The sequence below is a fragment of the Emys orbicularis genome, chromosome 5, assembly GCF_028017835.1.
Source record: "Emys orbicularis isolate rEmyOrb1 chromosome 5, rEmyOrb1.hap1, whole genome shotgun sequence".
NCBI lineage: Eukaryota > Metazoa > Chordata > Testudines > Emydidae > Emys > Emys orbicularis.
In genome coordinates this window covers 91,976,541-92,002,333 of record NC_088687.1, presented here as the reverse complement: position 1 = coordinate 92,002,333, position 25,793 = coordinate 91,976,541, and the positions used below count along the sequence as shown (strand labels likewise).

The 25,793-nt window shown below is 40.9% G+C and overlaps 1 protein-coding gene across 1 annotated transcript in view; it reads left to right on the top strand.

The window, feature by feature from the left end:
- CRACD (capping protein inhibiting regulator of actin dynamics) overlaps window positions 1–16,356 on the top strand; it is a 110,997-nt gene extending 94,641 nt beyond the window's left edge. The window contains exons 10-12 of the mRNA XM_065405471.1: window positions 7,736–7,926; window positions 8,711–8,879; window positions 16,196–16,356. Of these exons, the coding sequence (XP_065261543.1) occupies window positions 7,736–7,926; window positions 8,711–8,879; window positions 16,196–16,356 (521 nt within the window). The remainder of the gene's footprint in view (window positions 1–7,735; window positions 7,927–8,710; window positions 8,880–16,195) is intronic.
- Window positions 16,357–25,793: the final 9,437 nt, after the last annotated feature.

The window sequence follows — 25,793 nt, the reverse complement described above, 5'->3', positions numbered from 1 at the left end:
GACATAAATAATAAATGATACACTGGTGTGTCTGGTAGTGGCAATTTAGGCATCTAATTGTGGTCTCTCAAGGAAGTGTGTTTTAAAGAAGCAATTGAAGTCTCTTCTTCAGTCAGAAGATATGGATAGAGATCTCCTTAATGTTTTTAATTAAATAAATGCTACTGGGAATTGTGTGATTATGGGAGACTTTAACTTCCCAGATATTATAATAGTAGGGTCCAGATTTTCCTGGATGTGCTAGCCAACAGATTTCTTCACTAAATAGTTGCTGAACCAACAAGAGGGGATGTCATTTTAGATTTGGTATTGGTGAGCAGTGAGGACCTCATAGAAGAACTGGTTGTAGAGGACAACCTTGGTTTGAGTGATCATGAGCTAATTCAGTTTAAACTAAATGGAAGGATAAACAAAAATAGATCTGCAATTAGGGCCCTTGATTTCAAAAGGGCTAACTTTAAAAAATTTAAGGGAATTAGGGAGTGGACTGGACTGAAGAACTCAAGGATCTCAATGTGAAGGAAGTTTGGAATTAGTTTCTGCAACTTTGACTTAAAGTATCTGAAGTCTGCATCCCAAGCAAGGGGGAAAAATTCATAGGGAAGGGTTGCAGACCAAGCTGGATGAACAAGCATCTCAAACAAGTGATTAAGAGAAAGCAGAAAGCCTACAAGGAATGGAAGATGGGATGAATCAGCAAAGAAAGCTACCTCTTGGAGGTTCGAAAGTGTAGGATTAAAGTGAGAACAGCCAAAAGCCAAGCAGAGTTGGACCTTGCAAAGGGAATTAAAATCATTAGTAAAAGGTTCTATAGCCATATAAATAAGAAGAAAACAAGGAAAGAAGTGGAATTGCTAAACACTGAGGATGGGGTGGAGATTAAAGATAAACTAGGCATGTCCCAACATCTAAACAAATACTTAGCCTCGTTAAAAACTAAGGTAAATGAAGAACTTAGGGGTAGTTGCAGGGTGGTTAATGGGAATGAGAACATTGAGGTAGAAATTACCACATCCAAGGTGGAAGTCAAACTCAAACAGTTTAACATGACTAAATTGGGGGGTCCAGATAATCTCCATCCAAAAATATTAAAGGAACTGGCACATGAAATTGCAAGCCCAATAGCAAGGATTTTTAATGAATCTGTAAACTCAGACATTGTACTCTATGACTGGACAATTGCTAATATCGTTCCTATTTTTTTAAGAAAGGGAGAAAAAGTGATCTGGGAAACTACAGACTTGTTAGTTTGACCTCAGTTGTATGCAAGGTCTTGGAATAAATTTTGAAAGAGAAAGTAGTTAAGGGCATAGAGGTTAACAGTAATTGGGATAAAATACAACATGGTTTTACAAAAGGTTGATCGTGCCAGACAACCTGATCTCCTTCTTTGAGAAGATAACTGATTTTTTTTTTTGATTTTTTTTTTAGACAAAGGCAATGCAGTAGAGCTCATCTACCTGGATTTCAGTAAGACATTTGATACACATGAGAAATTATTAGTGAAATTGGAGAGGATGGGGATTAGTATGAGAATTGAAAGGTGGATAAGGAACTGGCTCAAGGGAAGACTACAACAGGTCATACTGAAAGGTGAACTGTCAGGCTGGAGGGAGGTTACTATGGAGTTCCTCAGGGATTGCTCTTGGGACCAATCTTATTTAACGTTTTTACTGACATTGGCATAAAAAGTGAGTGTGTGCTAATAAAATTTGACACAAAGTTGGGAAATATTGCCAATATGGAGGACTTGAATATCATAACAGAAGATCTCAATGATGTTGTAAACTGGAATAATAGAAACAGGATGAAATTTAATATTGCAGAATGAAAAGTCACACATTTAGGGACTAACAAAAAATGTTGCTATAAGCTGGGGACATATCAGTTGGAAGTGACAGTGGAGGGTGTATTGGTTCATCACAAGATGACTAAGCTGCCAGTGTGATGTGAAAAAAAGGTTAATGCAGTCCAAGGAGAGGTATTTCCAGTAGAGACAGGGAAGTGTTAGTATCATTATACAAGGCACTGGTGAGACCTCATCTGGAATAGTGTGCAATTCTGGTCTCCCGTTTAAGAAAGATGAATTCAAACTTAAACAGGTGCAGAGAAGGGCTACTAGGATGATGCGAGGAATAGAAAGCCTATCTTATGAGAGGAAACTTGTTTAGACTAACCAAAAGAAGGCTGAGGGGAGATATGATTGCTCTCTATAAATGCATCAAAGGGATAAATACCAGGGAGGGAGAGGAGTTATTTAAGTTAAGCGCCAATGTAGACACAAGAACAAATGGATATAAACTGGCCAACAAGTTTAGACTTGAAATTAGGAGAAGGTTTCTAACCATCAGATGCGTGAAGTTCTGGGAACAGACGTCCAAGGGGAACAATGGGGGGCAAAAAACCTTCTGGCTTCAAGACTGAGCTCGATAAGTTTATGGAGGGGATGGTATGGTATGGTGAGACTGCCTACAACGGCATGTAGCTGATCTGTGATTGCTAGCAGCAAATATCTCCAATGGCCAGTGATGGGATACTAGATGGGGAGGGCTCTGAGTTACTACAGAGAATTATTTCCCAGGTGTCTGGCTGGTGAGCCTTGCCCACATGTTCAGGGTCTAACTGATCATCATATTTGGGATCGGGAAGGAATTTCCCCCTGTGTCAGATTGGCAGAGACCCTGGGTTTTTTTTGCCTTCCTCTGCAGCATGGGGCATGGGTCACTTGCAAGTTTAAACAAGTGCAAATGGTGGATTCTCTGTAACTTGAAGTCTTTAAAGTAGGGCTATCAATTAATTGCAGTTAACCCAAGTAATTAATGCAAAACTGATTAACTAGATTAAAAAAATATTTGCGATTAATCACCATTTAATTGCACTATTAAACAATAATATAATACCAATTTAAATTTTCAAATATATTAATTTCTATTACAACACATGATACAAAGTGTACAATGCTCACTTTATAGTATTATTTTGATTATCTTTTTACAGTGCAAATATTTGTAAACAAAACAAATAGTATTTTCAGTTCACCTCATACAAGTACGGTAGTGCAATCTCTTTAGCATGGAAATGCAACTTACAAATATAGAATTAATTTTTTTTACATGACTGCACTCAAAAACAAAACAATGTAAAACTTGAGAACCTACAAGTCCACTCAGTCCTACTTCTTGTTCAGCCAATAGCTAAGACAGACAAGTTTGTTTACATCTACGGGAGATATTGCTGTCCGCTTCTTATTAACAGTATCACCTGAAAGTGAGAACAGGTGCTCGCATGGCACTGTTGTAGCCCACGTTACAAAGTATTTATGTGCCAGATATGCTAAATGTTCGTATGCCCCTACCACTATTCCAGAGGACATGCTTCCATGCTGATGATCCTTGTTTAAAAAAAAAATGTGTTAATTAAATTTGTGACTGAACACTGTGGGGGAGAATTGTATGTCTCCTGCTCCATGGTTTTACCCGGATTCTGCCATATATTTTGTATTATGGCAGTCTCAGATGATGACCCAGCATATGTTATTCTATTTAAGAACACTTTCGCTGCAGATTTGACAAAATGCAAAGAAGGTACCAATATGAGATTTCTAAAGATAGCTACAGCACTTGACCCAAGGTTTAAGAATCTGAAATGCCTTTCAAAATCTGAGAGGGACAAGGTGTGGAACAAGCTGTCAGAAGTCTGAAAAGAGCAATACTCTGATGCGGAAACTACAGAACCTGAACCATCAAAAAAGAAAATCAACCTTCTGTTGGTGGAATCTGACTCAGATGATGAAAATGAATGTGCATTGGTCCGCACTGCTGTGGATCGTTATCAAACAGAACCAGTCATCAGCATGGAAGCATGTCCTCTGGAATGGTGGTCAAAGCATGAAACGGCATACAAATGTTTAGTGTATCTGGCACATAAATCCTTGCAGTGCTAGCTACAACAGTGCCATGTGAATGCCTGATCTCACTTTCAGGTTACATTGTAAATAAGAAGTGGGCAGCATTATCTCCTGTAAGAGTAAACAAATTTATTTGTCTTAGCGATTGGCTGAACAAGAAGTAGGACTGAGTAGACTTGTAAGTGCTAAAGTTTTACATTCTTTAATTTTTTATTGCAGTTACGTAAAAAAAAATCTACATGTGTAAGTTACACTTTCACGATAAAGAGATTGCACTACAGTACTTGTATGAGGTGAATTGAAAAATATTTCTTTTGTTTATTATTTTTACAGTGCAAATATTTGTAATCAAAAATAACAAAGTGAGCACTGTACACTTTGTATTCTGTGTTGTAATTGAAGTCAATATATTTGAAAATATGGAAAACATCTAAAAATATTTAAATAGTATTCTATTATTGTTTAACAGTGCAATTAAAACTGCAATAAATCATGACTATTTTTTTTAATCTCGCCATTAATCAAAATTAATTTTTTAATTGTTTGGCAGCCCTACTTTAAGCAATGATTTGAGAACTGCCATTAGGGGTTAGGGGTTATTACAGGAGTGGGTAGGTGAGGTTCTGTGCTCTGCAGTGTGCAGGTCAGACTAAATTAGTGTTTCCGAACTGGTGTGCTGTCAGGCCCGAACGGTTGTGCTGCAGAATTTTTTCAAAAACTGTATGTGGAGTGGGGATGGGACAGGGGGAAAGAAAGTGGGGAAAGCTGCCTGCCTCATTGCCCCACCTCCTCCAGGGGCAGAGCAACCAATTGGAGCTCAATCTCCCTCTCCTCCCCACTCCCCTCTTGTGAGCAACTGATCAGCTCCTCTCTCTCCCCATCCCTCCTGCAGCCCCCCCCCCAGGATTGGGAGGGGGAAGAATCTCAGGAGAGGAAGGGGGCTGAACTTGGGGGTAGGGGGTGGGGCAGAATTGGGGTGAGGTGGGGGCTGGACTGGTGGAGGGTGAGGGCAGAACTGATGGGGGCTGGGGCACCACTTAGGGAGGATGGGGGTCACCTGCCCTCCTGCATGGGCAGAGATGGGGGTGTTGACCCCCAAAATGGATAAGTTGCAGAGGCAACGCATGCATGTGGGGGGCAGATTTCTTACTTCCATTTGGCCTTGCTCCCACTCCAAGCCCCAGGCTCCTCTAGAGGGCGTGGGCTGACCAGAGCCCCCTACGGGGGCACAGAGGAACATTTGGGGGTGGGGAGAGGAGCGGCTGCACCAGCTGCTCTGTGTATCCAGATCAGTTTCTCCACCTGGGCTGGGTAACAACCACAAGCTCAGATATATAGTCCTCTGTGCTGCAAACCACTGGGTGCCCATGGCCATGGGGACTGTAGGACGGCATGGCCCTGCCTAGTTCAGTGTGCACATGGCCACAAGGAATGGAGCAGCCTCCACTGTGCCAACTAAGGACTGATCACATGGCTAGGACCTGTAGCAGCAGCACCCCCTCGGACACAGCCCCTGCCTGCACCCTGAGTGACACCCCTCTCTGCACACAGCCACAAGCTACCCCCCTACACCCTGAGTGACACCCCTCTCTGCACACAGCCACAAGCTACCCCCCTACACCCTGAGTGACACCCCTCTCTGCACACAGCCACTAGCTATCCCCTTCCTGCACCTGAGCTACACCCTTCCCGGCACACAGCCCCTACAGACTGTGAATGGCAAGGGTGGTAAACAGCTTAAACCGAGGTGATAAGGCGGCCAGTTCATTTGGAGACAATATGATGGTGTGCCTCAAAATAATTAAAATTCTGAAGGTGTGCCGCAGCAGAGAAGTGGTTGGGAACCATTGGTATGTTACACTACCCTTCATGTATCGTTTTTCAGACAGCTTATATATATCTTTATAAACTGCTATGGTCTAGATCCTGTTGTAATGCAGTGGCTTTGTTCCCTACCACTGGCAGATTGCCATAAAACACATCCCATCATAGAGGGACCCTGCAGTGGCAGAGAGACAGTATAGTGGCTCCTCAGCCATCTTTCTTACTTGTTGCCAGCAAAGGGGATATGGTCAGAGCTTCCCTGTGTCCCATTGCTCTTCAGTTGCTGCACTGTGGAGGGAGACCTGTAGCTCCAGCATAGTGAGAATGTAATTTGTACATTATTATGTTCAGCTGAGGATGGGGTTTAATGGATAGTAGCAATGTAGAATGAGGTGCTGTGTCACTGTAAGGACAGATCAGAGGCACAGGGTAGGACAGTCAGAATCCAAGTTGTCTCTGGAAACTTAACTCCAAATTCCAAGGCTTTCAATTGTTTGCTTTTTGAAAGTTCTACATGTTTTTATAATGCACTGAATGAGTCTTTTTCCTGAAATAGCTGCTCTGTTCTTACAATCTTCAAAACAACCATTTGGGGGATTTTCCTTAGATTTTTGTTTTCCCCTAAGCTTTTTGATGTACAGATGATGTGTGAAAACTAGTTGGAGATGTGCTGCTAAAATGAAGAGCAGAGAGTGAGCTAAATTCAGGACTCCCCCAGAGTTTGTGCTTCACTCAGCTCTGCAGATATAGCTACAATCCAGAATTTCAAAGGCATGTAGCATCTGGTGGTAGACTTCCTAAACTCTATGCTGTCCAACCTGAGAAGCACAACAGTTTGCTCAAAGGTTCCAAAGCAACATATCAAATAACTCCTCAGTTAAATGGCATACTTTCCAGAAATAGCCAAAGGCACCAGTGCTCTACAAGTCCAACAGAATAAAACAAGTTTTGACATTTCTAGGCTGGGCCATTATAAGATATGAGGTTGTAAACAAATGAAGTTTTTGAAAAAGTGAACACTTACCATACTCTCATCCCAGATGCTTTCTATGGGGGGAATCAAACTGATGCTTTAAATGGAAACCTAGTGAAAAACCTGACCATTATGGGTAGGATTTTGGATGTTTTTGTTTAGTCGCTCTCACTTTTAAGCTCTTGAAGGAAAGCCATTTATATCAACTTTATATATCTAGTGATTCTTCTTCAGCATAAACAATTATGATTATGTGTTATAAGAAAATAACTGCTGATGCTTAAATGCCATCAATTATTAAAAAAACAACCACCACCACCACCACCACCAACCTCCACAAACCTGTAAAATTTCAGAAAGCTGTTACCATGGTAGGGGCTCTAAATCAGTCTCTAGAAATATGAGACCGTGCAGAACTGTGTCCCGTTGTCAAAAGTGGGCCTACATTATGATGCCAAAATGTGGCCCAGTGTGTTCTTACATGAGATCAACAGTTACCATTTTCTTTGAAATACAAGTTGGGCCTGAAAACACTACAGTTTCCAGCATGTGACCTCCATTGTGATATTATTCAGATTAAGATGAAGCATTGCATACTGGGACAACCAGTCTCTGTGTGGACTACCCAGCTAGCCTCCATTTTATACAAATAGCATTTATGGCAAGGTGTCACTTGAGCCCACACTTAGGCAAAGCTGGGCACATTTGGTCTAAAGGGATTAAGAATCAAAATAGGTAGAATTAGGATACAAGGCTGAATTCCTGCCTGGAGTAAGATCAGTGAAGTTACACCAAGGATGACTTTGGCCTGCTAAGTATAAGGCTGGACTATTGTAATGTCTCTTCTTGATAAGTAACAAATCTGCTTCAGAATGTGATAAATGCTTGAAAGGCTGTAACTGACACTGAGTTCAATGTGTTTAAACAATGTTTGTTGTCTATATTGCTGTATTTTATTTTTTAGGACTAAGGAAAAATGAACACCTTTTGTATTGCACACAACCAATCTTATCCTTTCCTTTTTCTTATAGAAAAGCCAGTTCTCCAGAGCAGGCATTCTTTAGATGGCTCCAAATTGATGGAAAAAGTTGAATCTGCACAACCGCTGTGGATTACATTAGCACTACAAAAGCAAAAGGGATTTCGTGAGCAGCAAGCTACCAGAGAGGAGAGGAGACAAGCCAGAGAGGCAAAGCAGGCTGAGAAGCTCGCTAAAGATAATGTAAAATAATAAACAAAGAATCTTCAGAAAACTTTTTTTTTTTTTAATACGGATTTCTTGATTTAGTTGTATTTGAATTCCTGTTCAGTTTTTGAAATTTTATAAAAAGCTAAAGTGACAGTCAGTAAAATCAGGTGGTAAGTCTGGGGTTTAACTTTGCACAAATGAAGAATATTGCAAATCAATTTTCAGTACAAAATGTTGTATACTGTTACTGAATTTCAGTCTGATCTCCAGCACTTCATGAATTTCATTGACATTTTGCATGTTTTTATCATCAATTACGTATGAAAGATGTGCACGTAAAAGCATCATTGTTAATTTGGTGTTGCTGTCACTACAGGCCATCATTTGGGATATCATCAAGTATGAGATTTCTTATTTGTATATAGTAGACCAGGGGGTTCTCAACCTTTTTCTTTCCAAGGTCCCCCCAACATGCTATAAAAAATCCACAGCCCACCTGTGCAACAACTGGTTTTCTGCATATAAAAAGCCAGGGCTGGCATTAGGGGGTAGCAAGCAGGGCAATTGCCCGGGGCCCCATGCTACAGGGACCCCCTTGAAACTAAGTTGCTCAGGCTTTGGCTTCAGCCCCGAGTGGCCGGGCTCAGAGACCCAGGCTTCAGCCCCATGCGGTGTGGCTTCGCCTTTCTGACCTGGGCCCCAGCGAGTCTAACGCTGGTCCTGTTTGGTGGCCCCCTGAAACCTGCTTGAGAACCACTGTAGTAGACAATACATAATGGACTGTTTCTGATCTAACACTTTTCCTTCTCCATCCTAGGCTGCTGTAAGCAATCAGTCAGATAATAAAGGCAGCAATATCAGCAAAACAAGTGTACTGCAGAAACCTATACCTCAGGAAGACGAGAAGAAAATTGAGATGGCTGTGTCAAGACTAGAACGCAGAGAGCAGCTCAAAAAGTCCAATACTCTTCCTACTTCTGTGACAGGTACAGTGATAGATTTAGGTTTTCAATAGTGATCACTTTTTTTTTTTAGTGGTAGCATTGCAGAGCTCTCAGGAGGGAACTAGATTCTTTTTTTGGCTCACATATCATCATCAGAATTATAAACTAAGTTCTAGCTGCAACATCTTTATTATTTCAGCAAGAAGGAACCCAGCTTGTCTGTCAGATCCCTGGTTAAGTCTGATGGGCTGGCAATTAAGTAAGATCCTTTTTCTACTTTAAAAATGACCAGATTTAATCTGGAAGTCCCCTGAGAGACTATAAGCATGGAATTCGCAATGTAATTGTGACAGTCGCTTCCAGATTAGCACTTCTGTTTCAAGATTTGGTTTACAGGGCTGAGACTAGGGTTTTCAACGGGAATGCCCCGTCGAAAAGGGATCCTGATGGTTCCGGTCAGCCACCCGCAGCGGGGCTAAGGCAGGCTCCTTTAGCTAAGACCCAAAGCCCCCTCCTGCAGCCCAAAGCCCCAGTGCCACCCCAGAACCTGCACCCCCAGCCAGAGCCCTCCCACCCCCTGCCCCAGCCTGGTGAAAATGAGTGCATGAGCGAGGGTGAGCAAGTGATGGAGGGAGGGAGCAGGGGTGGGGCAGGGCGTTTTGTTTTCCGCAAATAAAGTTGGCAACCCTAGCTGAGACTGATGCTGTATGTATGTCCATAAAGCAAAGAGACCATAATATTCCACGGTTTTGTTTAGTTATGAACTTTGCCAGATCCAGGCACAGGGCCAGCCTTAGGGAAAATGGCACCCTGGGCGAACTTGCATTTTGGTGCCCCTGGCCCCTGTGGGTGTGGTGCACCCCCCATTGCCCCATGTCCCCTATAGTCTCCCTAACCCCTGCACTGTGCCCTTTGCCCCTAATGCCTGCTCCCCCTCCTACACCCCTAATCCTTGCATCCTCTTCACTCTCAACCTCTGCCCCCCCTGCACCCTACTGTGCCACCTTCACCCCAACCCCTGCCCTCCTCCTGCACCCCAACACTGCCCCCTCCTGTGTCCCTAACCTCTGCACTGTGCCCCCTTCACCCCAATCCCTGCACCCCCTTCATTTCTACCCCCTGCACCTCCCTCCTGAACCCCTAACCCCTACTTCTGTTGAAGTAACTGGCAAAACATTACAGGGAAAGCACTTTCTACATTCACAGAATAGTGTGATGGGTGTCTTAGACATCTGTATTTTAATAATGTGCTTCTCCAGGTATGTTAGGGCTATAATCAATAGGGCTCGTCAAATATTTCTCCACAAAACATACTTGTACCCTGGCCTGTTTCTCTGTTAAATCCTGCCAATTAGCTGATACAAAACAAGCGTGCTGTGCTGATCAGGGCAATGGTGCAGTGACCAGGATTTATTTTACTGATTGAGATCAGGCAGCACCCATTTATGTAGATCATAATATTCTATAATACACTGATATAAATTAAAGGTAAATTGAAATAGGATTCCTTATTCACATATACATGAAAAGCATGATTACTACTACAAATAATAGCTAATGTGCAAAATTTAAGGTACTATAATATAATTTTTAATAAAAGAAGGATTAGTATGAAGTATTGCTAATGATCTTTGGTTAGAACTCCTTTGACATAGCCTTCCTACGACTTACTGTTTGGAGAAAAATGTGCTGAGGGATTATTGCTAAAAGTCACGTAGTAGCTGACTTTTGTATTCTCAGCAGAAGTAAGTCTGAGTCTGTATATTCTGTACTACTACGTGCCAAGGATTATGGTTTATAATTGGCTGAAAAGTGATGAAGTAATTCAGTTAGTGTTGTCTAATTCCTCATAGATCAATAATAATTAATACTGTAACATTATTAACCAGTCAGCCAATACATACCAAGGACTATATCTTGACTGATAGCAGAAGAATTCAGTGAAATATTTATCTCTGAACCACCAACCAACTATATGCTAGACTTTTTCCTAATTAAATCATTGGAAGCTAGTTATATTTTTTCTGGGCCTCTAACTCCACCCCCACCCCCCCTTAAAATCTGAGTTTCACAGGAAAAATTACTTTTGCAATTCATAATGTAGAGATTTTCAAATAGGGTCTGAATGTCTTCAGAAATATGTAACAATGCCTGTGCTGACACCTCTCATTTTGATCAAAATTCATTGTGCCTCAAGCATATATTGAACTTGATTTCACCTTGGTCACTATTTGCCTCTGAGGTCAAATAGTGATATTAGAACAACAAATATAACAGGCATCATATCTTATTACAAATATAGACATGTTTTGGCTGATGCAGGTTATGACGGTGCAGTCATTTGATATAAAGGCCTACACTGGAATTTGGCAAATCGACTTGCACTGAAAGTAGCTAAAAGGGGCTGTTTGGAAAGCGATATTTCAAACTCTCTGCTTCTCTTTGCACAGCCTTTGAAGTAACCATCTTTCCAAATTCTCTGCTACCAGGCTGCTGCACAGGCTTATAGAATTCCTACTCACAAAACTATGGGTCAGATAGTTTTTAAATTATTCAGTGTTTCTCTAAAAAGCAGATGATCTCCCACAGGATTTTAAAGTTTTGGGGTTTTTTCCACCCCCCAGTTATAGATTTAAAAAAAAAATCTGTTACACAAGTTGGGCAGACTCAGTCCAGTTCATAGTGGACAGCTGTCCACACAGAGTGCCTCCACATCTAATACTTATTCCAATAGTGCCAATCTAGAGGTGGTTCCTTTAGGTCAGGGTTGAACAGGGACAGAATAGGGCTGCTTGCACTGTACCTGAGGCATGAAAATAGAGACAGATTATATAGTTAATTTTTTGTGTAGGAGCATAATGTAGTAAAATCTCATTTTGTAGGCAAGTTAGCAACAGAAAGATAAGGGAGGTGTCAGCTGGTTTGTAAAAATCTACAGAATCATAATTCCAATGGTGTCATACTTTGCAGCAGGACGGAGGGAGAGAGACGACTCGCTGCCTCCAAGCTCCTCTGGTTGGTGGAAATTTTAATACAATGTTGTTGGAAATGGGTTGAGTTGGGTATCTTTCAAAAGTCCTTTCTCCTGCAAACACAAGGGTACCAAACATGACAAACCTAGAACAATTAACTAAATATTATATTCAAGAAAATGTTTAAAAATCAGTTTTTTTAATTATACTTTAACAGCTATACATTGCTTACATAAAAAGAGACACTGATCCTAATGAAGTTAGCCTTGACATGCAAGACTCAAACCATTTGTGAATCAGTGTCATCTCAGTCTAGGGCTTCACTGCTAGACACATCACACTGATCCTCATCTGCAAAAGGCAGACTTCTGGCCAAACATTTGCAGGGTGTTGAGCATCTGGTTTTTGACACACAGCATTTAATTAGCAGAAAGACTGTTTGTGGACCACATGGTATTTCACACATAACTGGCATGATCAATCCAAGACCCATTCATGCCTTATGGGGAAGGGTAGTTTCTGGATGTCCTAGAATCATTCTACTGCATGGAATTTTCCCTTTTGACCCTTGTCAGTGGCAGTTTTTCACCATCTGCTTCTTAGAAAACATCCACCTACAGAGCTGTTCATGTGCTGTAATGTTGGCCTTCAAATGGTAAACTCAACATATGAACCTCTTCAGTGCATCTATGACCTCATCAGTGACTGTCTCAGCCATTTCGAGCAAGGAGAGTCTTTGGAGGATGAATCAAATGCTTTGAGTAAGATAATTTGGTCTTTTCTGCCAACCTTCCACTATTGTGTCATCCTGAAAGGGCATGGAAACTTGGCAGTGTGCAGTTTTTAAATGATCCAAGGGATAGGAACACATTTCTGAGGGATATACAACAATTCTGTTCCCCAGCAGCAGCCACAAAAACAATCTTGCAGAAATCTTGGGTAGCATTTCACAGAGAGCACTAAAACATCTGTGTTTTGTGCAAAAATCCAGCGTTTAGTAGTATCTCTGGGGTACTGATGCCATTCAAAATAATTTTAGTGTCGGCCTCCTCCCAGGAACTATGAAGAAACTGCACTGAATGGTGAGAGGTAGCAGCTTCGTTAGGCCATGCCACAATGAAATTCTTCAAGCAATTCTTCCACATCAATTGTGGTACCACGGAGAACTTGGAGTAGTTTGTTGTAAGCCAGGGGTAGGCAACCTATGGCACACGTGCCGAAGGTGGCACACGAGCTGATTTTCAGTGGCACTCACACTGCCTGGGTCCTGGCCACCAGTTTGGGGAGCTCTGCATTTTAATTTAATTTTAAATGAAGCGCCTTAAACATTTTTAAAACTTTGTTTTATGTAAAGTAAATAGTTTAGTTATATATTATAGACTAATAGAAAGAGACCGTCTAAAAACGTTAAAATGTATTACTGGCACGCGAAACCTTAAATTAGAGTGAATAAATGAAGACTCGGCCCACCACTTCTGAAAGGTTGCTGACCCCTGTTGTAATCAATGGAGGAGCCAATACTGCACCTAAGCTGCTTGAGGAATGGGTTTTGGAATGAATTGCTAAAGCAACAGCCACTTGTAGTGGTAGATTATGCATATACCACACAGTTGTCGTGTGTATATTGGAAGCCTGCCTTTCACTCAAACTCTCATCTATGAGGCTTTGCGATAAAATGGCAGCTTTGTGCTCCACTTGCTTACCTCCATGCTTGCTGGTGCTGAAGTCACTGCAACCATCAATGCACCACTTAAAAATGAAATACAGGTCATGTGGTATTATTTTTTCAGGTTTGGCATCAGCTATGGATCCTTGAAACTCCTATGTACTGCAGGACAAAATGCTTTTCTGTGTAAAAAAAAAAAAAAAAAAAAAAAAAAAATGTAGTAGCTGCACCTAGAGTCTTCATACTATTCTTGACATCAGTGCTTTCACTTCTCACACCACACCTTTTGTTGCTTTTAAGGACATATGCAGTGATTCATTTCTGCAGATAGGATTGCTTAAAAACTATGTCCATATCCCACAGTTCAATTGCTTTGTAAGCCTTTCTGCTAAGCATATGTTTCTCTTCACTTTCAAAGCACATATTTCTCTGTACTTAGCCTCTGCACTGACCATCTCTACCACTTTCCCATCCATTAGAGCCTCTGAGGCAATTTATGAACTCCACCTGAGTCACACACTTTGCAGTAGTAAAATCAGTATTTGTTTGTATTGCTTTTTTCTTGAGACAACACATTAGATACGTTCTTGGTGCAGCACTCTGTGGGATACACAGTGGTGTATGCCTGGGTATCTTTTGGGTCAAAGCACCAACAACTTTCCATGCAACATTCTCACAAAGAGTGACTGCTTCATACGTGTTGAAACTGTGCTTCATGGATGCCTTCGTGCTTTCAGTTTAGGGCAGAAGGTCGTGTTCTTCTCAATATAAGGCAATTCTTGCCCACACCCGGCACTTGTCCCAGCAGCTTCATCTTTTTTCTGATGGTCGATGTACCTCCACTTCAGCCTTGCCAAATTCAGTTTATTAGTGGCACTTTACCTGCTATAAGAAGTGCACCCGAGTGTGGTGTTTTAACCAGGTCCTCTTCAGCAGTATTCTCCAAAGATTCAGCTACTAGTTAGTACTCTTCACCTCTCCATTGATACCTAAAAATGATCAAGTCTTTTGTAATAAATTACTTTGATTAATTATGTAATGTAACATATGTTATGTAAGTATGTGCATGCTGCTGTCAGATGGATTCCAGTGTTTTCTGGCTGGATGCTAATGTCTTAACCAGTGCTTCATTACAAGTCTTTTGGCCTAATGAACAAAGCTGATAAACATTTCAGTGGTATTGATTATTGCCAATGATGACAAATCAACTTGAAGCACTCCTTCTACTTTTACACGGCTGCTACTCTGAAACCTTCCAATATTACGAATCTGTAACATTAAAAAAATTAATCAGGTATTCTCAGCATTAACTGATAATAGAACACTGTCAGTTGAGGGCCACAATTTAATTTTGGGAGGGCTGCATGTTTGACATGCCTCTGTTAAAGTATAATTTAAAAAAAAAAAGTTGATTTTTAAACATTTTCTCAAACATGTATTTACATAATTGTTCTAGGTTTGTCGCGTCTGATACCATTGCATTCATGGGTATCATTCAAACGCCCTGTCTCCCATTTCAATGACGCTGGATTATAAACATTTCCACCATCCAGAGTACCGGGAACTGGAGCAGGCAACAAGTCCCCTCTGCCACACCACAGAGGGTGGCGTAATTGAAATTATGATTCTGTAGATTTTTTTGACTCAAATGACACCTCCCTTATCTTTCTATCATTAACTTGCCCATGGAATTACACATATTCCCACGCTATTAAGGCCTTAGCCAAAGCCCATTGAATTCAACAGGCTTTGGGTTAATCCCTTGATCAAGGAAATTTATTCTAAAATTTCTAGTCATAAAATAATTAGGGGGGTAAATCAGAGATTATTATTCTGTGAAAGAGGGACAAACTTGCAAAAGGCCTGTCTATTTAAGGGTTTTTCTATAGCATCCATCACTATAGTATTTAATAATGCTGTCATCTGATCCTTGCATTATACTTCATGCGGTTCTGCTCTGAAAAGTGACTGTAAAAGGCAATTTCTTATTCAACACATACACCACTTGTATATATTCAGAGATATCTGCTTATTTTAGTAATAAATGGTTTTGGTACGTGGGAAGCTTGCAAACAAGCAGCTATGGGAAGGGAAGGTGGATTCTATTCCTACTTAAACAGTAACATCAGAATTGATAACTAAGTAGAAATTGCAGAGCTACATTATTCTGTGCAAATGTACTGACCTTGATTTGCCCAGGTGTCACCAAGGGCATAATTTGGAGACAGTGGGGTGGCATATGTATAAGAGAGCAGAACTGTGCCTGTAGAAACTTGGTTACTGCTTATACATAAGGAGGAAAGAATTTAGCTTGATTGTCAGGTTTTGGGTGGGAGGTTCCAGGATTGACAACAAGATTAAAAACAGCATTTTTACTTATAAACTGAGCAAATTTGCTCTGAAAACCATTGAGACTGTAAAAATAGTGTCCTAGCATTCCATGTTCGCTGAGTTACTTTTCGGCGTAGAACCACATTCAAGTGTGTGGGTTAGTCCAATTTTAAATGACTAATTTTTTTCATCTATAAATCTGAGCCAAATTAATTTGGTTTTCAACATATATAGAAGGTTAAAAAAGGAAGACTGAACTATAGTTTTAAAGACATATTACCTATACATTTTGTGAACAGATTCACAGCAAAGTTCATAGTTCTCCCGTATTCTACAGTGTAGCATGTTTCATCTGTTTTATTTTTTTTCTCTCCCAAATCAATAAACAGTGGAGATTTCAGATTCTGTTCCATCAACTCCATTAGCAAAAGAGGTTACGAAGAGATTCTCTACTCCTGATGCTAACCCTGTGTCAACAGAACCAGCCTGGCTGGCCCTAGCCAAGAGGAAAGCAAAAGCCTGGAGTGACTGTCCGCAGATCATTAAGTAAACTGTAACCTTTTTGCTCTTTACATTTTGTTTCTTAGGTGTTTTCTCCTTTTTATTGATTCAGCTTTTTACACATAACAAAATAAACTGAACAAAATTTAAATGCATTTCCTGAAGGATTAAAAACTTAACTGATCACCATTTGGCTCTAGCTCACTATAGTGTGTGCTCACATCATAGATCCTTTTGCTTTGAAAAACTAGGCAGAGAGTGGGCCCAGGCATACAGTTCAGATCCAATTTCTCAAAATTCAGGGCTGCTCAAATGTGAGATTTTGGTTTTGCCCAATATAAAAAGAGGCCAAAACTTCAGATCAAAAGCTCTTTAAAATTTTGTTAGCATTTGAGTCTGAGGTTTTGGATCTCTATTCTCCATGCAGACAACAAAAAGATTCTGGCCACTCTAATACAAAAAATGAATGTAAAATGCATGCTCCCTCATCTTAGCCCCAATGGTCGCTTTTGAACTCAAGGTTTGATGCAGTTTATTTGCAATTTGAAAACCTCTCCAAGACATTTTGGGAGACTTCTTCCCACCTGCAAATGAAGTGGTAGCATCCAATTACTGAGGCATTATTGTCTTTCATGCTGGGGGACTCAACACAATTGCTGTACCTCCCTCCTCAAAAAGAGGGAATGATCTGCCCATCATTCCAGTTAACATATTCATAGGGCAACCAAACAAAAAGTCATGGAGCAGGAATACAAAAAGGGTTTCTCCTGTTCACTCAGAGGCAAAGTCAATTATTAGGAATCCATGTGCTCAGAGCACAGTCGCAATCTAGGATCCCATTCCTACAAATATCTGTGTCCATGAGTAGCTTTACATACCTAAGGAGTCTCCTTGAGTTCAAAGGGACTGCTGACACGTATAAAGTTATTCATGTGTAAATATTTGCAGGATTGGGGCCTAAAAGCTTAAAATCAGAAAACCAAGACCCTGGGATCCTCATGACAAGGTGGTAACTTAAACTTATTTAAAATTCAGTTTCCTGAACAGAGAATAAAACGGGTTCTGACTTCTAATTCTTGCTAAGGTTGTTCCCTGAGTGACTTTAGTATAAGGAAGGTAAGTGATTTGTCTGGATAACCCAGCTGTAAAATTGCGTAAACAAATTTACTTACTTGGGGGGTGGGAGGAAGCAGTTGTTGCAGCTGAATTTTTTTTTTTTTTTTTTTTTTTTTATAAACTGTTCTCCATGCAGCTAAAGATAAAGAACATTTCCACTTTTTTTTTTAAAGTAGTCTTTAAAATGTAATAAAAAATATTAGCATCCTTAAGTTTTCTACCCAGGAAGTTATGCTTTTTTTAAAAAATGGCTTTTTACACATAGTAAGTACATCAACAAAAAGCAAGCTTCATCTTCCTAAAAAAAATTCCTGTGTTTTCAATGAACTTTGCATATTGCTGCAAATCCCCCTCTGTTTAAACATATATGTTTTCTTGTGAGTCATAAGCTAAGTCTACAGCATTTTAAGAGGAGGCATTTCAATAAGAAGAGAGGAGAAATTGCATTACTACAGCATAATGTATCTGATAACTTCATATTATTACTTTTCTTTAGCCAAATTGCTGTACATCACACAAGGAGGGGAGCACACTGTAAATAAAGCAGAAAACAATGAGCCCTGTACTGTCCTCCTTGGTCTAAGAACTGAAAAAAGCTAGTCAGCAAAAGTTGTTATTGAATAGACTGCATCCTATGTAGGAAACAAAGGTTAAGCAGCACAGTTAAAATAGCACAAACACAAAAGACACATGAGCTTCAATAGAGGTGCAGCTCAAAATAGGTTTGTTCTTGTGGCTCTTGCGCAATCAGTGTTCCACTCTTTCATATTTAAACTAGAACCTTTAAAATCTCGACCCTTGTTCCTAACACATTAAGTATTTAAAAATTTTATACACAGAGGGACAAGTGAGCTCTCTGGTACTTGCACACAACTCCTATGGACTTCAATGGGAGCTCTGTGAGATTATCTGAAGGGGGGATTTGGCCCATAATATTCGTGTGTTTAATTAGTCCATAAAGTAGCACTTCTTAATGTACATTTATACCATATCTGGGTTTTGAAGTGTGCAAAAGAGTTGTTCTTGTAATTATAACTCTAAACTGCTTGAAATCCATCACCAGGATTTTGGATGCAGGTGGGGGGCCGGGAAGGAGATGCAGGAGGTTGGTGGGAGCAGGAGAACAGGCCAACCACAAAGGTAGAGAAAAAAATAGTAGTCAGGATCAAAGAACTGAAAAGCATGTTTAATGATTTATAGAGCAAAAAGTAGATGCTATTGTGCATGACAAAATGAACTGACCTACCAAAACAACACTAGACACATTTATAGCACACAAACAGTTTGAAGTGATTAAGGATGGTTGTAATCTAAAGTTTCAAAGCAGAGTCTTTACAAGTGTATGGTATCTAGTATACTAAAAACTGCACTCAGTATGTACAGTACTTGCTTGGAAACACTTCTGAAGTCTACATGTTCAACACTGACATTTCATGTAACATCAATACAGACATTTGCACTAAACACCTGTGAATTGTTACTTTACTTTAGCTTTGTTGTGTCTTCTGAACAAATTGTCAGAATTCTGTAAAATAAAAAAATAGTTACTACTGAATTTATTCAAAGCAGCAAAAATGTTTTAAAAACTGAATGAACCACTATGTAGAAGGTCTCAATTTTTTTGTAATTTATAAACACAAAATACCATTTCTTCTGAACAGGTTATATATGATTAACCTCTATGTTCATATAGTAATGTACAAAATTATAAACAAAATGTATAATTGTGAGGTTTTTGTTTTCTGTACTTTTTTAATTTTTCAAATGTTTTAAAGTGCAATTGTTTCTTATGTCATTTTAATTCCTATTAAATTATAATCCAGTCAAAATGATCAGATGATGTATGCATTCACTGTCTCCTTCTGTTAATGGTATAGGTCAGATTTATTTATAAATAGAATTTTTAGTGCTACAGGTGTCTTGCTATGTGTTTTTATCAACAATAAAATTGAGTAACAAGACCTATGATGAAGGGATACATTAGTGTAATTTCTATTTTATTTTTATATTTTGGTTGTCAGATTTTAATGTAAATGGTCCCATTATTGGAAAAAGTTGTTCTATTTCAATAAAAAAATATCTACAACTGTTGTTTTTGTAACAAAGAAGATGGTTCCTGAGTTTAAAATGAAGCTTTTGTCATTGATAGACATTGCAAATTTAGATTCAACAAATTCACATCACTGCTGTGTGTTACTGAACTGGGAAAAAATGACAATACAAAATTCATTTCAACAGCACCATTTTAATTGTTCATGCAGGAGCTTCAAAAGTCACCAAGCTAAATGTCTTCACATCTGGACATGTGTGAACTGAGTCTTGAGTTTTACTCAATGATCCAAGCCAATTAGTAAATACTTAGTACAAAAACAGCTCTCTAACTTTTTTTAAATGGGTTATTGTATTTAAAGCCCAATGCATTACAATACCATTGCTAAGTGTATTAATGTTTCAAACCTTTGTCAAGCTACAAAAGCAAGCTTACCTACTCTCCTTGTAGCCTGTCAGGAAATTGAATGTGTTAGATGCATTCAAGTTGGCAGTCCCTGATGAAATTCATCCTATGGTACTTAAGGAACTAGCTGAAGCAATCTCAGAACAATTAATCTTCAAGAACACATGGAGGATGGGTGAAATCCCAGAGGACTGGAGAAGGGCAAACAAAGTAAATATATTTAAAAAGAACAAAGACGACCCAGGAAATTATAGACCAGTCAGCCTAACTTCAATACCTGGAAAGATACTGGAACAGATTATCAATCAATTTGTAAGCACCTAGAGGCTAATAGGCTTATAAGGAATAGCCAACATGGACTTGTCAAGAACAAGTCATCCCAAACCAACCTAATTTCCTTCTTTGACAGGGTCACTGGCCTAGTGGATGGAGGGGAAGCAGTAGCAGTGACATATCTTGATTTTAGTAAGGCTTTTGATAGTCCCATATGACATTCTCATAAGCAAATGAGAAATGTGGTCTAGATTAAACTACTACAAGGTGGGTGCACAACAACTGGTTGAAAGATTGATAACTATGCTTTTGACTACAATGTTTTACTGAACCAACAAGGAGTCCAGTGGCACCTTAAAGACTAAACAGATTTATTTGGGCATAAGCTTTCGTGGGTAAAAAAACCCACTTCTTCAAATGCATGGAGTGAAAATTACAGATGCAGCATAAATATACTGACATGTGAAGAGAAGGGAGTTACCTTACAAGTCGAGAACCAGTGTTAACAAGGCCAATTCAGTCAGGATAGATGTGGTCCACTCCCAATAATTGATGAGGAGGTGTCAATACCAAGAGAGGGGAAATTGCTTTTGTACTGAGCCAGCCATTCCCAGTCCCTATTCAAGCCCAAATTAATGGTGTTAATTGTTCACTGTCACACTGGGAGGGTGAATCTAGTGTGCTCAGTCAGGGGTCAGTCCTGGGTCTGTTACTATTCAATATTTTCATTAATGACTTGGACAATGCAGTGGAGAGTACTTATAAAATTTCCAGATAACACCAAGCTGGAAGGGGTTGCAAACACATTGGAGGACAGGCTTAGAATTAGAACAACCTGAGCACCCTTAGCTACAGAAAAATATATTGGGAATATGGGAATTGAAGCATCTTAAAGGATCAGGCATAGCATAAGGTAAATTCCAGCGCAGTGTCTGTAGACTTAAGGTGGGATCTACAAAGAAATTTGGGCATGTAACTTCCACTGATTTCATTTCAGCTAAACAACAGAGTTCCACCCTTAGTTTATAAGATTCCTGAGAACATTAACGGAAGTTGCCAGTTAGTCGAAGGAAGGTGTTTGGGGATGAATAACTCCTATCACTTAGATTGGGATGGCCAAACTTACTGATCCTCTGAGCCACATACGATAATCTTCAGAAGTTTGAGAGCTATAAGACATGCACAACCTTTACACATGCATAATTTTACAAATATTAGCATCCTACTTACTGTATCATGGCTAATTACCGCAAGAGCTAGAAGACTTGTGGGTTTCCATCCTGGACGCAAGTCTTTGGAAATCCAGTTGATATGCTGTCAATGAGGTACGGAGGAGGTTGGTCATATGCTATGTTGTAAGGACTGCACAATGTTTCGATTTTATGAACGTCATCATGGAGTACAGCGATTCACAGCAGTATGTAGTGCCGAAAATTGAAATGAGGTGCACACTAATCTTCTTGAGTTGAGGAGACTTCATTCCTGGCACTTGTTTCCAGAACTCAATTGTAGACTGATGTATGCATCATCTTTAGAGCCTGGTCCTCCTAGAGTTCCAACAGTTCCATTTCTACGGTAGATGTTTCTATGTCCATGGTTTTGAGAATCAGACAGCCATCGTTGATCACATCAAACATGAATGAGTTTACAAAAAAGGCAAAGCAGGATCTCAGCTTCTGCACATCTTTAAACCTGGCCTGAAAGTCATCAAGCAGTCTTTACCTCTGTAATTTACCTCTGTATTCCTCAAGTTTGTGATCTTCTACTTCTATTTCAGGGAATGTGTTTACCCTATTCTTGAGATGGGGAAAGTGGTTGAAGTCTCTTGACATCATGTCTCTTTGCAGAAGCTTCAACTTATTTTGGAAGCTGAAGACTGTCTGAATAAGGTCAGAAATAATCTTATCCTTCCTTTGGAGGGCCAAGTCGAGAGTTTGTAGATGCTGCATAATATCAATGAAAAACATCAGATCCTGCATCCATTGCGCATCTTTCAGCTGCAGATAGGACTTTTCTTCAAGGAAAGCACTGATAGGCTCCAACAGTTCCACAAACCTATTTAAGACAATGCTGGTTGATAACCACCTCACAATACAGTAGAAAGATACATCGTTAGGTTTGTCTTCAAGAGCCAGCTCTTCAATTAAATCTTTGAACTCTTGATGAGTCTTCCTATTCGAGCAGATGAAATTGACAAATTTCTAGGCCCATTTTCGTAACATTTTCATACTTCAAGTATCTGCTTGTGAGATGTTCATGATGTTCATGCAATGAACAGGGAGAAACTCCGGAAATTTGGGATCGCTTTTCAAGAGTCCAATAAGGCCTACTTTCCCGCCCCTCCCCCTACATAGTTTCAGGTGCTCTATCCATTGAAACACTCACTAGTTTATCCAGCGATACATCGGCATTTGTCAATGCTGCGTCAAGTGCGTTCTTTATGCCAACCCCACAGGTGTTTCTTTTAGCGCCACTAAGTCCAACATTTCTTCTCTCACAATTATATCCGCGGAAATACAGCAAACAAATACAGCTAGATGTGGTTTATCTTGTATATCTGTGGATTTGTCCACAGCTAGACTGAATGCTAGAGAAGTCTTTAGATCATTTTGCATTTTGCTTGCAACATCAGCACTGATCTGGGAGATATCTCTCCATAATGTGGCACAAAATTGGAATTTCCTTTACTAGTCGTTGAAGTCTTGTGTTATTTGGATCTAAAATTGCAACCACTTCTGCAATATTCTTCTTAAATTATCCATCACAATATGGACGGTTAGCACGAGCGATATTCCATGACATAACAAAACTAGCTTCAGTCATTGTGTCAGCTTCCTTACTGAATGCCGAAAGTAGTGTCTGTTGAGGTGTAATTTTAATGGGGTTAACTTGTTTTTCCTTAATTCTTTTTCAGGTGTATATTTAGATGAAAAGTTATTGTGATTCGTTTAGTAGTGAAGTTTCAAGTTGCTCACTTTGTAGTGAGCAATGCATTGCGGATAAGGCACAGGGGCTTGCCACCTTTAACAGTGAATGCAAAATCTTCCTCCTATTCTGGCTTAAAACTTCGGTTTTCTTCCTCATGCAATTCTTACAATTTGAAGATGTCACTGTCATCCACAAAATTAACATAGGGTTAACACTTAAGTATAAAACTTCCAGCAGAGCGCGATGTTTGGATTTATGCTCTCAACGACGCTTCTTTGGAGTGGGAGCCTCTGAGTCGATGCACGACTTGGCACGACTCAGGGAGGCAATGTTGTGTTTAGGGGCGGTCCCCATTGGTGAGCCGCCCTTTTGCCCATGAGTGTGCTTCTTGCGCACACGGTGGGATTTGGGCAGAGGCAGCAGTGCCGCTAGCGCCGGGCAGGAAGGGCTGGGAGAAGTGCCCGCTGCCGGTTGGAACTCCGACAGATCCCCCCAGTGCTGGATCCAAAGGTGCACGTGGCTGCATCGCCTCTTCCATGAGGAGCTTACAGAGGCGAAGCTCCCAAGCTTCCAGAGTCCGAGGTGGGAGCAAGCTGCAAATGGAGCAATGATATGAGCTTTACCCAAGCAGGAGGCAAGGTTGGTGCTAGTCGCTCACAGAGAAGGCGTAAGGGCGCGAAGCACAGTACTTAAACCCAGCTTGCTGGAGCATAGACCCCGCACTGGGGAAGAGTCCCGTGAAGGGAAGAAAAGTCCAAAATGGCAACAATTAACAAATTATCTGAAAGGACAACTAACTTTACAACTAAGACTATGATTATGTCACAGAGGTCACAGAATCTGTGACTACCAGAGATCTCTGTGACATTTTCTGCTTCAGCCCTGGGGGCTGCAGGGTTGGCGCTATCAGCTAGTGGGGGGCACCAGTGATCTCAGGTGCAGGGGTCCTGCAACTCCCAGCTGTGGCATGGGGATGTGGTGTTTCCCACAGAGCCCAGTCCCCATGGGCAGTGGGGGGCCCTGCAGCGCCCAGGTGCCTGCCCAGACCGCCAAGCCACTGGAGTGCTGAGCCACAGCAGGCGGCCCCCAGAGCGCCAAGCCACCATGGGCAGCAGGTAGCTCCTGGAGCACCAAGCAACTCCCTGCAGTCCTGGAGCTCCGAGCCTCCACGGGCAGTGGGGACCCGCAGCTCCCAACTGCTGTGAGCTTGTCTCCCCCTCCCCCCCCCCCATCATCACCATTTTTAATAAAAGTCACAGACAGGTCACAGGCTTCCTTGAATTTTTGGTTACTGCCCGTGACCTGACTTTTACTAAAAATTACCATGACAAAATCCGAGCTTTAACTACAACTAAAGGGCGGGAAAAAACCAACAAAAAACTACATACAAGGAAAAAGAGGTGAAGACAGTACTCATAGCAAGCTAAGAGCAACAAGGAACAGAGGTTCTCTATCTGGCCATGTGGCAGTAAGAGGGAACTGGACCTGCATGGCCTCTTAAAGCCTCGGATGTGTCACACAGTTGATGTACGACTCACATGCAGGTCAACGGACACTACTATGAACAGTTCTGGCTCCAGCGCATGGGGTGCATGCGCACCCGACGGTTGGAATCCAGCGAGATCATCACTCAGAGAACTATTGAAATCCAACTTAACAGTAAACACAGACTTTGTGCAGAAAGCAGGGATATCCCAAGCACACAAGGTCCGCACAGCCCTGCGTGATGCAATTTTCTGTTATAATGTGCATGTGTAGCTGAAGCCTTGAGTCTGGGCACCTCCTGCAGGGCTAAAGGCCCGAGCCCCAACACGCCACACTAATGCTAAAAGAGCCACATGTGGCTCGCGAGCTGCTGTTTGGCCATGCCTGGCTTAGATCAAAAATGTCTACACAGCTATTTTTAGAGTGTTAGTGCAAGCCCCTCTGGCAGAGTCTGTTGACCCAGGCTAGGAGCTTGCTCCAAAATGCTATGTAGACATACCCACTGATATCTATAAGACTATTCCTGTGTTTAAACTCAAACATGGGCTTAAAAGGGCTTATAACAATCATATAATTTTGGAATGGGTTCCAGTGTAAACTTCACAATGTTCAAATCAACTATTTTTGGGCTAAGCATTTACTAATGGACATAGATCACTGTGTAAAAATGAAGATTCAGTTTATTCTTGCAAGTTAGGTCAGCTTCCCTAGATACCGTAAAAAGATTAAGTTGTAGAGCAGTGGTCCCCAAACTTCCCACTTCATGTTCCCCCTTACCCGTCTGCCACCCTTCCCCTCCGAGTCAGAGCTGAGAGCGGGGCCGGGGGCCAGGAGCAGAGCTGCGGCCCGAGGCTGGGGACAGAGCAGGGCTGGGTGGCACTCCCTCCTGCCCCCCCATGGGGGCTGGCCCAGGCACTGCTGCATTCCCCCGAACGCATTTTAAAAACCTATATAGAATAGAATAATCAGCACTGAAGGATTCCCCACAACAGATAGCAACCTCAAGGGAAAGGTGCTTGGAGAGGCAGAGCACCTCAGTCTATGCATGTGCAGTAGGCACACTGAGACATAGTTATCTATTTACAAAATATGTTAATACATTCAATAAAAAGGCTAAATTGCCAAACCAAATACTGGAAAACTTGAGACCAAACAGACAAGCAAATTTCCATGCTAGACATGACATATGGCATAAAATTCAATATAAATTGCCAGAAACAGTTATGTCA